Source organism: Oncorhynchus nerka, linkage group LG24 (genome assembly GCF_034236695.1).
Source record: "Oncorhynchus nerka isolate Pitt River linkage group LG24, Oner_Uvic_2.0, whole genome shotgun sequence".
NCBI lineage: Eukaryota > Metazoa > Chordata > Actinopteri > Salmoniformes > Salmonidae > Oncorhynchus > Oncorhynchus nerka.
The window spans coordinates 40,758,126-40,772,056 of record NC_088419.1 but is presented as its reverse complement, the minus strand read 5'-3'; the positions used below and the strand labels follow the sequence as shown (position 1 = coordinate 40,772,056).

Sequence of the window (13,931 nt, the reverse complement as noted above, 5' to 3'; positions counted from 1 at the left end):
TGTGTAAATATATTTACATTTGTATTGACACGCCCACACAATCAGACTGAGCATTTCAATGGCAAAAGGAGGCCCAGGGAAATAAATTATAAAAATACATATTTGGAGTTATTTTCATGAAATAAAACACACACACAATGATTTAAGACATACATTGATGATTTAAAAAGACTGCATGGGGGCTTTAACATTATTTGATGAGTGCCGTCAGATCAGAGAAGAAAAAAAACACACAGATACCACAAACAGTGCTTAATAAGCTTTCAGGTTTCATTGTAGTGTGACAATCTCTCTCCGAATCTCTTTTATTCACATGTAGTCACGCACGCATGCACCAGACCTGGGCTCAAATGTATGTGTTTTTGAGTAAATACTTGAGTATTTCAATGGTTATTTGTAAAAAAATAATAATAATAAAAATTTAAAAAAATAGAAAGAAAGAGGTATAGTCTACCAAATTGTACTTTTAAATGTAAATACTTGTTTTAAATACTATACTGAACTAAAATAGAAAACGCAACATGCAATAATTTCACTGAGTTACAATTCATATAAGGAAATCAGTCAATCAAAATAAATAAATGAGGCCCTAATCTATGGATTTCACATGAATGGGCAGGGGCGCAGCCATGGATGGGCCTGGGAGGGCACAGGCCCACCCACTGGGGAGCCAGGCCCATCCAGTCAGAATTTGTTTTTCCCCACAAAAGGGATTTATGACAGACAGAAATACTCCACACGTTCATCAGCTGTCTGGGTGTCTGGTCTCAGATGATCCCGCACGTGAAGAAGCCAGATGTGGAGGTCCTGGGCTGGCGTGGTTACACGTGGTCTGCAATTGTATAGCCAGTTGGACGTACTGCCAAATTCTCGAAAACAACATTGGATTCGGTTTATGGTAGAGAAATTCACATGAAATTCTCTGGCAACAGCTTTGGTGGACAGTCCTGCAGTCGGCATGCCAATTGCATGCTCCCTCAAAACTCGAGAGATCTGTGGCATTGTGTTGTGTAACAAAACTGCACATTTTAAAGTGTCCTTTCATTGTCCCCAGCACAAGGTGCACCTGTGTAATGATCATGCTGTTTAATCAGCTTCTTGATATGCCACATCTGTCAGATGGATGGATTATCTTGGCAAAGGAGAAATGCTCACTAACAGAGATGTAAACAAATTTGTGCACAGAATTTGAAATAAATAAGCTTTTTGTGCATATGGAACATTTTTGGGATCTTTTATTTCAGCTCATGAAACATGGGACCAAAACTTAACATGTTGCATTTATATTTTTGTTCAGTAAAAATACCTGAGTTAAATTAATGGGAGTGTATTTGAGTATTTTCAAAAGCATGACTACTCATCTTTTCAAATACAATATATCTGAATGTACGCAAAAGTAATTGAGACATTTGAAATAGTATTTGAACCCAGGTATGGCATGCACGCATTCACACCTCTCTCTCTCTCTTTCTCTCCCCCTAGACTCACCCAGCAGGATAGGCCACAAGACCAGAGTGGGGGTTACAGGCCAGACCACTGTTGCCAGAGGCTGTGATTCCCAGGACCCTCTCCAAAGTCACCTACAGAGGGAGACAGAGTTTTAACAAGCCAATCCCAAATCCAGCCCTAGTCCCTAGCCCGCAATCATTATGCATTAGTGGAGATCTGAGAGGGGGAAAAAAAAGGGATAATCAACTCGGGGCTCTATGCGTTCTCTGGAAAATAATGCAACGTTGTTCACGCATAGCCCCTCGTTGATGGTCCCTTATGTATTGCATGTATGTTTATGAACCCTGGAAGATTAGCCCTGATGGACCACCCAGCTAGCAAATAACGTTCTGAGAACCATATGTTTCTTAGAGCGTGGTTGGTTATCCTATGGTTATGTTGCATACAACCTTCAAACAATTTTCTGGGAATGGTGCAGTATAGTTGCTTGGCTTTGGAAGATTCTCAGCATATTTAAGGATCTTGGCAAAAAAAAAAAAATATATATTGTTATTCCATTACTTTAACATTTCATAAAAGTTCAAACATGTTTATATTTCATTTCAATTTTGGTAATGTTCTAGAAACATTCACCAACTTGGTTTGACATTGGGGATGTTCTGAAATTGTTTCTTAATGTTTTCTAAACTATGTTCTTCTGTGGGAATTTCAGTACTTCAGCATAATGTCTCCTACAGGCTTCCATCTTGTTCTACAGTTGAAGTCTGAAGTTTCCATACACCTTGGCCAAATACATTCTCAGTGGGTCAGAAGTTTACATACACTCAATTAATATTTGGTAGCATTGCCTTCAAATTGTTTAACTTGGGTCAAACGTTTCGGGTAGCCTTCCACAAGCTTCCCACAATAAGTTGGGTGAATTTTGGCCCATTCCTCCTGACAGAGCTGGTGTAACGGAGTCAGGTTTGTAGGCCTCCTTGCTCGCACATGCTTTTTCAGTTCTGCCCACAAATTTTCTATGGCATTTAGGTCAGGGCTTTGTGATGGCCAATCCAATACCTTGACTTTGTTGTCCTTAAACCATTTTTCCACAACTTTGGAAGTATGCTTGGGGTCATTGTCCATTTGGAAGACCCATTTGCGACTTCAACTTCCTAACTGATGCCTTGAGATGTTGCTTCAATATGTCCACATAATGTTCCTCCTCATGATGCCATCTATTTTGTGAAGTGCACCAGTCCCTCCTGCAGCAAAGCACCCCCACAACATGATTCTGCCACCCCGTGCTTCACGTTTGGGATGGTGTTCTTCGGCTTGCAAGCATCCCCCATTTTCCTCCAAACATAACGATAGTCATTATGGCCAAACAGTTCTATTTTTGTTTCATCGGACCATCTATTGTATCTTGCCTATGCCGCTCGGTCATTCCTCATCCATATATGTACATATTCTTATTCCATCCCTTTACTTAGATTTGTGTGTATTAGGTAGTTGTGGAATTGTTAATGTCATGACGTGCCCCTATCTCTCTCTCTCCACAGTTTTATGACGGTCATAAATACTCTGCTTCTGGGTCTGTAGTATTGGGATTGGAATGTGTGCCTTTGGGACACAGAGAGACTTGGCCAAACTTTAACATCAAAAGGTTGAATAATGAAACAGTATCTCTGTAAATCCGGACAGTTCGAATGGTCGGTGGGAAATCAAGGAATGACCATGTCGAATTTGTTTCATTTGGTGACCTCATGAGAGACAGGAGATCCACATTATTGTATATTTGTTTGTAAACACTTCTCAATTATGGGATTTGCATCCGACTGTTGTATAAAAATAAATGGTTAAGTATAAGAATACTTTTCAAATCAAATCAAATTGTATTATTATTATAAGAATACTTTTGGAAAGACAACAATGTGATTTTAGTCTTTGTAAATGAGAATAGCTTTTCATAGTAACTTATGATCAGTCAGTGGAACGCCCCTTCTCTACTCCAGTATAAAGCTAACTTCTGATGAAATTTACAATGGGACAAAAAAGTATTTAGTCAGCCACCAATTGTGCAAGTTCTCCCACTTAAGAATATGAGAGAGGCCTGTAATTGTCATCGTATGTACACTTCACCTATGACGGACAAAATGAGGGAAAGAAATCCAGAAAATCACATTGAAGGATTTTTAATGAATTTATTTGCAAATTATGGTGGAAAATAAGTATTTGGTCAATAACAAAAGTTTCTCAATGACAGAGGTCAAGCGTTTTCTGTAAGTCTTCACAAGGTTTTCACACACCGGTTCTGGTATTTTTGCCCATTCCTCCATGCAGATCTCCTCTAGAGCAGTGATGTTTTGGGGCTGTTGCTGGGCAACATGGACTTTCAACTCCCTCCAAAGATCTTCTATGGGGTTGAGATCTGTAGACTGGCTAGGCATCGCCAGGACCTTGAAATGCTTCTTACGAAGCCACTCCTTCGTTGCCCGGGCGGTGTGTTTGGGATCATTGTCATGCTGAAAGACCCAGCCACGTTTCATCTTCAATGCCCTTGCTGATGGAAGGAGGTTTTCACTCAAAATCTCACGATACATGGCCCCATTCATTCTTTCCTTTACACGGATCAGTTGTCCTGGTCCCTTTGCAGAAAAACAGCCCCAAAGCATGATGTTTTCACCCCCATGCTTCACAGTAGGTATGGTGTTCTTTAGATGCAACTCAGCATTCTTTGTCCTCCAAACAGGACGAGTTGAGTTTTTACCAAAAAGTTATATTTTGGTTTCATCTGACCATATGACATTCTCCCAATCTTCTTCTGGATCATCCAAATGCTCTCTAGCAAACTTCAGACGGGCCTGGGCATGTACTGGCTTAAGCAAGGGGACACGTCTGGCACTGCAGGATTTGAGTCCCTGGCAGCGTAGTGTGTTACTGATGGTAGGCTTTGTTACTTTGGTCCCAGCTCTCTGCAGGTCATTCACTAGGTCCCCCCGTGTGGTTCTGGGATTTTTGCTCACCGTTCTTGTGATCATTTTGACCCCACGGGGTGAGATCTTGCATGGAGCCCCAGATCGACGGAGATTATCTGTGGTCTTGTATGTCTTCCATTTCCTAATAATTGCTCCCACAGTTGATTTCTTCAAACCAAGCTGCTTACCTATTGCAGATTCAGTCTTCCCAGCCTGGTGCAGGTCTACAATTTTGTTTCTGGTGTCCTTTGAGAGCTCTTTGGTCTTGGCCATAGTAGAGTTTGGAGTGTGACTGTTTGAGGTTGTGGACAGGTGTCTTTTATACTGATAACAAGTTCAAACAGGTGCCATTAATACAGGTAACGAGTGGAGGACAGACGAGCCTCTTAAAGAAGAAGTTACAGGTCTTGTGAGAGCCAGAAATCTTGCTTGTTTGTTGTTGACCAAATACTTATTTTCCACCATAATTTGCAAATAAATTCATAAAAAATCCTACAATGTGATTTTCCTGATTTTTTTTCTCATTTTGTCTATCATAGTTTAAGTGTACCTATGATGAAAATTAGAGGCCTCATCTTTTTAAGTGGGAGAACTTGCACAATTGGTGGCTGACTAAATACTTTTTTCCCCCACTGTATATTTAGACCAAAACATGCCGGGTTGTGAAGTGGTTCTAGCTGTGACCTGAATAATCAACAATCGAGAACAATAGATTGCTACAGAAGTAGCAAATCCTAGACGCCACTGTACCAGTCTGCAGCTGGAAATGTGTGTCTAAGTCTAGGATGAGGATACCGACAACAGCGGAAGCATCTATTCTAACAGATCAACGCTAAGAACAATGGTACTCTGAAATCTCCATCTCAAGAACACTTCCCTATGCAACGACCATTAGTACGCCTGACGTATCCATTACAACAGAGCTACAAAGGACATGGCGACCAGACTTAAACAACCAGACTCTGACTGATCAAGGGTTTTCAATGGAGAGACAGCAATGACATACAAGCTTAAATATGCACATTGCATTTCTAAAATCCAAATGAGCGGTTGTTAGGGTGCTAAATATCCATATTTACGATGAACGTATACAACTGTATGTATGTAGTGTAGAGGGTCCATTCTGTTCTTCCGCTCTTTCTTATCTGTCCCCACCCCTTTCCTTTGTCTACCAAGCAGTCCTATTAGTTTCCTCCACTAGGGACTTTTCAGTGTATCATGTGAGTAACCAATGTGTTACCTATCCTGTGTGTGTTTATGTAATTCTGTGTGATTATTTAGTGAGTTAGTAAATAAATAATTAAGCCAATTTGTATATCACGGATTCATCATTTATGCTAGGGTTCGTGCAGATATCCAAGGGTTTGCGACATCCAGAGTATGACTGGTGAGGTAATAATAAGTGACTAATCGATAAGATATGAAAATATCTGAAGAGAGTTCAATTCGGGAAATTGTAACTCCTTAAACATTTTCCTGTGTTGCCCGACTTCCAAGTTAATTACTATTCCGTGATTAGTTGAAATCATGGAATAATTACAAAGATAATTGATTTGATTTGATAATATAAGTCTTCACATTAATGAATAGTCAACGTTACGACATGAGATTACTTGTTGATATTGATGCACTGTCGGCAATAGAAGCACAAGCATTTCGCTACACTCGCAATAACATCTGCTAACCATGTGTATGTGACCAATAACATTTGATTTGGCTACATCTGTCACCAGAACTCGACGAGTCTCCCCCTGGTTCTCTTCTACATTACATTTGTTTCCTCATCAATCTACACACAAAACCCCATAATGACAAAGCGAAAACAGGTTATAGATTTTGTTGCTAATTTATTAAAAATTAAAAACAGAAACACCTTATTTATGTAAGTATTCAGACTTTCAGATGTCAGAGCAAAAACTAAGCCATGAGGTCGAAGGAATTGTTCGTAGACCTCCGAGACAGGATTGTGTCGAGGCAAAGATCTGGGGAAGGGTACCAAAACATGCATTGAAAGTCCCCAAGAACACAGTGGCCTCCCTCATTCCTTAATGGAGGAAGTTTAGAACCACCAAGACTCTTCCTAGAGCTGGCCGCCAGGCCAAACTGTGCAATCGGTATAGTGGTGGCAGCATCATGCTGTGGGGATATTTGTCAGTGGCAGGGACTGGGTGACTAGTCAGGATCGAGGGAAAGATGAACAGAGTAAAGTACAGAGAGATACCTGATGAAAACCCTCTCCAGAACGCTCAGGACCTCAGACTGGGGCAAAGTTTCACCTTCCAACAAGACAATGACCGTAAGCACACAGCCAAGACAACGCAGAAGTGGTTTCGGGACAAGTCTCTGAATGTTCTTGAGTGGCCCAGCCAGAGCCCAGACTTGAACCCGATCGAACATTTCTGGAGAGACCTGAAAATAGCTGAACAGCGACGATCACCATCCAACCTGACAGAGCATGAGAAGATCTGCAGAGAAGAATGTGGGGGGGGAAATCACCCAAATACAGGTGTGCCAAGCTTGTAGCGTCATACCAAAAACACCGAACGCACACGGTATATATAGAATAAGTCAACAGTTTGGACACACGTACTCATGCAAGGGTTTTTTCTTGATTTTTACTATTTTCTACATTTCAGAAAAATAGTGAAGACAACAAAACTATGAAAAGACACATTTGGAATCATGAAGTTACCAAAAAAGTGTTAAACAAAATCAAAATATATTTTAGATTCTTCAAAGTAGCCACCCTTTGCCATGATGACAACTTTGTACACTCTTGGCATTCTCTCAACCAGCTTCACCTGGAATACTTTTCCAACAGTCTTGAAGGAGTTCCCATATATGCTGAGCAAGTTGGCTGCTTTTCCTTCACTCTGCGGTCCAACTCATCCCAAACCATCTCAATTGGGTTGAGGTCGGGTGATTGTGGAGGCCAGGTCATATGATGCAGCACTCCATCACACCTTATTGGTCAAATAGCCCTTACACAGCCTGGAGGTGTGTTGGGTCATTGTCCCGTTGAAAAACAAATGATAGTTGGACTAAGCACAAACCAAGTTGGATGGCGTATCGCTGGATAATGCTGTGGTAGCCATGCTGGTTAAGTGTGCCTTGAATTCTAAATAAAACACTGACAGTGTCACCAGCAAAGCACCACCACACCATCACACCTCCTCCTCCATGCTTCATGGTGGGAACCACACATGCGGAGATCATCCGTTCACCACCTCTGCGTCTCTAAAAGACAAGGTGGTTGAAACCAAAAATCTCAAATTTGGACTCATCAGACCAAAGCACAGATTTCCACCGGTCTAATGTCCATTGCTCGTGTTTCTTGGTCCAAGGAATTATCTTCTTATTGGTGTCCCTTTAATAGTGGTTTCTTTGCAGCAATTCAACCATGAACTCCTGATTCACACAGTCTCCTCTGAACAGTTGATGTTGAGATGTGTCTGTTACTTGAACTCTGTGAAGCATTTATTTGGGCTGCAATTTCTGAGGCTGGTAACTAATAAACTTATCCTCTGCAGCAGAGGTAACTCTGGGTCTTCCTTTCCTGTGGCGGTCCTCATGAGAGCCAGTTTCATCATAGCCCTTGATGGTTATTGCGAATGCACTTGAAACTTTCAAAGTTCATGAAATTGTCGGGATTGACTGACCGTCATGTCTTAAAGTAATGATGGACTGTCGTTTCTCTTTGCTTATTTGAGCTGTTCTTGCAATAATATGGACTTGGTCAATTACCAAATAGGGCTATCTTCTGTATACCACCCTTACCTTGTCACAACACAAATGATTGGCTCAAACGCGTTAAAGAAAGAAATTCCACAAATTAACTTATCACAAGGCACACCTGTTAATTTAAATGTATTCCAGGTGACTACCTCATGGAGCTGGTTGAGAGAATGCCAAGAGTGTGCAAAGCTGTAATCAAGTCAAAGGGTGGCTACTTTGAAGAATCTAAAATCTAAAATATATTTTGATTTGTTTAACACTTTTTTGGTTACTACAAGATTCCATGTGTTATTTCATAGTTTTGATGTGTTCACTATTATTCTACAATGTAGAAAATAGTAAAAAATACATTTAAAAAACTTGAATGAGTAGGTGTGTCCAAACTTTTGACTGGTACTGATATACACACACACTACATGACCAAGAGTATGTGGACACCTTCTCGTCAAACATCCCAGTACAAAAACATGGGCAGTAATATGGAGTTGGTCCACCCTTTCCTCCTATAACAGCCTACACTGTTCTGGGAAGGCTTTACGAAAAATGTTGGAACATTATTGCGGGGACTTGCTTCCATTCAGCCACAAGAGCATTAGTGAGGTCGGGCACTGATAGGTGATTAGGCCTGGCTTGCAGTTGGTGTTCCAATTCATCCCAAAGATTTTCGATGGGGTTGAGGTCCGGGCTTTCTGCAGGCCAGTCACGTTCTTTCACACCGATATGGACAAACCATTTCTGTATGGACGTCGCTTTGCGCATGGGGGCATTGTCCCCCCGAAACAGGAAAGGGCCGTTCCCAAACTGTTGCCACAAAGTTGGAAGCATAGAATCATTCAGAATGTCATTGTATGCTGTAGCGTTAAGATTTCCCTTCAATGGAACAAAGGGGACTAGCCCGAACCATGAAAAACAGTACCAGACCATTATTCCTCTCCCACCAAACTTTACAGTTGGCACTATGCATCGGTGCAGGTAGCGTTCTCCTGGCATTCACCGAACCCAGAAGTGTGATTCGTCACTCCAGAGAACGCGTATTCACTGCTCCAGAGTCCAATATCGGCGAGCTTTACACCACTCCAGCTGACGGTCGGGATTGCGCAAGGTGATCTTAGACCTGTGTGTGGCTGCTCTACTATGGAAACCCATTTCATGAATCTCCCCCCGAACAGTTCTGGTGCCGACGTTGCTTCCAGAGGCAGTTTGGAACTCGGGAGTGAGTTTTGCAACCGAGGATACATTTTTAAAAATCAGCACTCAGTGGTCCCGTTCTGTGAGCTTGTGTGGCCTACCACTTTGCAGCTGAGCCATTGTTGTTCCTAGACATTTCCACTTCACAATAACAGCACTTACAGTTGACCGGGTCAGCTCTAGCAGAGCAGAAATTTTACAAACTGACTTGTTGCAAAGGTGGCATTCTATGATGGTGCCCTGTTGAAAGTCACTGAGCTCTTCAGTAAGGCCATTCTACTGCCAATGTTCATCTATGGAGTTAGCATGGCTGGCTGTGTGCTCGATTTTATACACCTGTCAGCAAGGGGAGTGGCTGAAACAGCTGAATCCACTATTTTCAAGGTGTGTCCACATATTTTTGTATATATAGGGTTAATGTGATGGGATGTATAGGCAATATGGGCAGTATATGGATAGAATATGGAATATGGATATACTGAACAAAAATATAAAACGCAACATGACAATTTTAAAGATTTTACTGAATTAAAGTTCATATAAGGAAATCAGTCAATTGAAATAAATTAATTAGGCCCTAATCTATGGATTTCACAGATACACATCTGTTGGTAGGGGCGTGGATCAGAAAACCAGTCCGTATCTGGTGTGACCACCACTTGCCTCATGCAGCGCGACACATCTCCTTCGCATAGAGTTGATCAGGCTGTTGATTGTGGCCTGTGCAATGTTGTCCCACTCCTCTTCAATGGCTGTGCGAAGTTGCTGGATATTGTAGAGAACTGGAACACGCTGTCGTGCACGTTGATCCAGAGCATCACAAACATGCTCAATGGGTGACATGTCTAGAGAGTATGCAGGCCATGGAAGAACTGGGACATTTTCAACTTCCAGGAATTGTGTACAGGATCTCATCACGGCATCTCTGTGCATTCAAATTGCCATTGATAAAACGCAATTATGTTCCTTTTCCGTAGCTTATGCCTGCCCATACCATAACCCCACCATGGGGCACTCTGTTCACAACGTTGCCAGCAGCAAACCGCTCGTCCACACGACACCATACACCTGGTCTGCGGTTGTGAGGCCTATTGGCCATACTGAAAAATTATTTAAAAACAACATTGGTAGAGAAATAAACATTCAATTCTCTGGCAACAGCTCTGGTGGACATTCCAGCAGTCAGCATGCCAATTACACGCCCCCTCAAAATATGAGACATCTGTGGCATTGCATTGGTTGACAAAACTGCACATTTTAGAGTGGCCTTTTATTGTCCCCAGCACAAGGTGCACCTGTGTAATGATCCTCCTGTTTAAATCGGTTTCTTGACTTTACATTTATATTTTTGTTCAGTGTAGTATATCTGAATAATAGTATATGTAGTTAAATAGGTTTGGCCTTACCTATAATACAGTATATACATAATGTATGAAATGAGTAAAACAGTACGTAAACATTATTTAAAGTGACCAGTGTTCCATTACTATGTACATCCTGTAGCTTGTTAAGTGTGTTCCAGTGTTGGTCACACCCACTAATTGGCCAGACCTGATCTTAATGAGCGCTGTGGTCTGTTTTAATAGATAAACAGCTTTGTTTGAGTTTTTAAAAAACATGGCATGCTAGCTCCATCTTGGTGGCGCAGTGGACTAATTCCATGGACAGAGAACATCAAATTATAGCTTCAAATCTCATTGACTTGTTTTTTTTTACTGTATTATTGACTGTATGTTTGTTTTACTCCATGTGTAACTCTGTGTCGTTGTAAATGCTTTGCATCTTGAGGTCGCTTGTAAATGAGAACTTGTTCTCAACTTGCTTACCTGGTTAAATAAAGGTGAAATAAAAATAAAATTGATGCTGGTCACAAAAAAAAAAAATGCTTGCATGATAGATGCCTAAGGAAATAAATGTCTATCTGTGCTTGGAGTATTTAAAAAAAATAAGCTAGCAGTGTTATTGAAGTCTTATTTGAAACAATCAGTAATACAACCTTCCAGGTAAACCATCAAGGAACCAGAGTAAAACGTTCAGAACCTCCCTGCAAACTAAAATGTTCTCAGAACAGGCGAAATGTTCACTTCCGTGTCAGAAAATGCCAGGGAGGTATTGAAGTGTTTGGAACTGTGTGGCTTCGTTTCCACAAGCAATGTCAAAGTTCCCACATCTTCCAAGGAACCAAATGTGCTAGTTGGGTAATATCGACCTCAAACTGAAAGAAGCTGAACTGTCGGTCTGGACAGAGGGCTAAACAAACACTTCAATACCTCCCTGGTATTTTCTGACACTGAAAGCTGATTGATTCGTTTGCACGCTGTTCTGTACTTGATTTTCTCAACAATAACCCGATTAGATGGATCCACTGACTCAACCTCATGCATTTGAAAATAATCTTTATTTTATTTTCACCAGGTTCTCAGGTGTTTACAGACCTATGACTATTTTATTGGGAATATGAAGTTTTAAATTTTAACATTTTAATCTAAGGCATTTCTTGAGAGTGATATACCCACAATAAAGCCAAATGTTTCATTATTTTCCCTAAACGACACAAATAGAAATATAATTTGCATGCAATAACACTATAAATCAGTCGGGCATAAATCTATGAAAAGCAAAACTGCAGTCACTCACCTTGTCGGCAAGGTTTTCCTTCCGATTCTTCCGCAACATGTTCTTTATCCGACTTTTTATTGTTGACCCGTGCCCGTCTACTGCCATCTTGATGCTAAAATATCCCGATAAATGTATTATGTTAAGTTATGCGATGTTCGAACCGTGAAATCCTTCTTTAGGATACAAACGCGCTTGCATCCCCAACTAGTATTTTTTTTGCAGCCGCGTACACTTTAGGGGCACAGGCTTGTGTAAACTTTAATCTCTTGAGTAGGTTAGAGTAGCGTTAAACTCCGGTGACGGGTGTACTGTAGTCGGCTTAGCTCATGTTTAGCGACTAAACTAGTTATCTTCTCTAGTGCAGTGGTTCACAAACTGTGGGGCGCGAACCCTAGGGCGCAGGGTCAGCGAAAAAACGTTTTGATTGATTGATTTTTTAAAGAACTCAGTCTGGCTTTAATCTTACTCTTGAAAGGTGTAATAGTAGAATGCACAATGTTCAATTTCGAAATTGGTTAGTATAACATCAGTTCCTCTTGTCCTGGTATTAATTCCATAGAGCTATTTATAACTTGTCAGAAATGTCCAGATCAACTAGCCCATAACGGCTAGTTTCTTTATTTCGTTTTTTTTTTAGCCCATAGTAATTTTTTGGTCACTCACATATCACATGAATACACATTAGAAAATTAGCTTTAAAACGGCAAAATGTTCTTTGCAACCCATGACTGTGTAGAGTTGCAGGAAATAAACTTTAAACCTGCAAATTCTCTACACCAACAAGAGGGGTGTGAACAGTTTGCGTCATGAACAGTGCTTGTGCCTAAAGCATTGGGGCTTGTGCCCAAAGCAACAGTGCTTGTGCCCAAAGCATTCACCCTGGGGGCCCCAGAGTGAAAAACGTTTGCAAACCCCTGCTCTAGTGCAGTAGGAGATCCATGTAGACGTAGATCTATGGTCAGTTTTGTTCCCCCGCCTACCGATGGGCTGTGGGTATGGCAGCAGAATATGCAGATCCTAGATCAGTCTCTGTGTGTCAGTCATTCATCCATACTTCTCGTGGCACGTTCCTTCGTTAAATTAACACAGAGGCAATGTTTTTTTCATGTTTATCTAATACATGATATTGGTATTAGTAGCTCAGATAGTTAGCCTACATCTGCGCTCTACTAGCCCTATAAATGCAATCATTACCCCGTATCCGCCAGTGTAATAGAGACGTGTGTAAAACCCAGATAAAACATACATTTAAGCTGTGTCATAAATAGACCATTAGAACGCTGCAATAATCAATGTCTATGATTACTGGTCAAATGATATTTAGAAATGGTTTATTTCTTGTGTTCCATTTTATTATTCCACATTCGATATTATTCCACCACCTCGTCGCGTTTCGGCAGGTTACAACAACTGCAATGTATACAACAAATGTATACGGTTTAATTCATTTAAGGCCAAAGTATCTTGCCAGCACATCCCAGTGACCGACATAGCAGTCTTTTCTTTACAAAAAAAAAATGCATTGAGAAGCATTATTCAACCCTCAAGTCAGACAAACATTTACAAAGAGTATTTGTACACACACACACACAGGGATTTAATCGTGATTGTTTTTGACACACAAGATTGAAACAAATGTCTTTTGACTACAAGTAAGATAACAAAAATGTTGACATGTTATGCATAAGTTCCTCAAAAATCAGACATGAGAATCATTGAACGCGGACTACCATTGTAAAACAGACAGGGAAGCAATGCATAAAGCAAATTAAAATATTTAACATGGTTGTGACTGTAGAAATAATAAAATAAATAGTATCAAATCAAATTGATTTATATAGCCCTTCGTACATCAGCTGATATCGCTAAGTGTTGTACAGAAACCCAGCCTAAAACCCCAAACAGCAAGCAATGCAGGTGTAGAAGCACGGTGGCTAGGAAAAACTCCATAGAAAGGCCAAAACCTAGGAAGAAACATAGAGA

The 13,931-nt window shown here is 40.8% G+C and overlaps 1 protein-coding gene across 3 annotated transcripts in view; it reads right to left on the bottom strand.

Moving 5' to 3' along the window:
- The window catches only part of LOC115107992 (mitogen-activated protein kinase-binding protein 1-like), a 44,651-nt gene extending 32,284 nt beyond the window's left edge, over nt 1-12,367 (bottom strand). For 2 of the 3 annotated variants that reach the window (XM_029631834.2, XM_029631835.2), the window contains exons 1-2: nt 11,967-12,367; nt 1,489-1,580 (exon numbers count right to left, since the gene is read on the bottom strand). In XM_029631834.2, coding sequence (XP_029487694.2) covers nt 1,489-1,580; nt 11,967-12,053 — 179 coding nt within the window. In that variant the 5' untranslated portion in view covers nt 12,054-12,367. The remainder of the gene's footprint in view (nt 1-1,488; nt 1,581-11,966) is intronic. The other variant, XM_065008897.1, reaches the window with a different exon arrangement.
- Nucleotides 12,368-13,931: the final 1,564 nt, after the last annotated feature.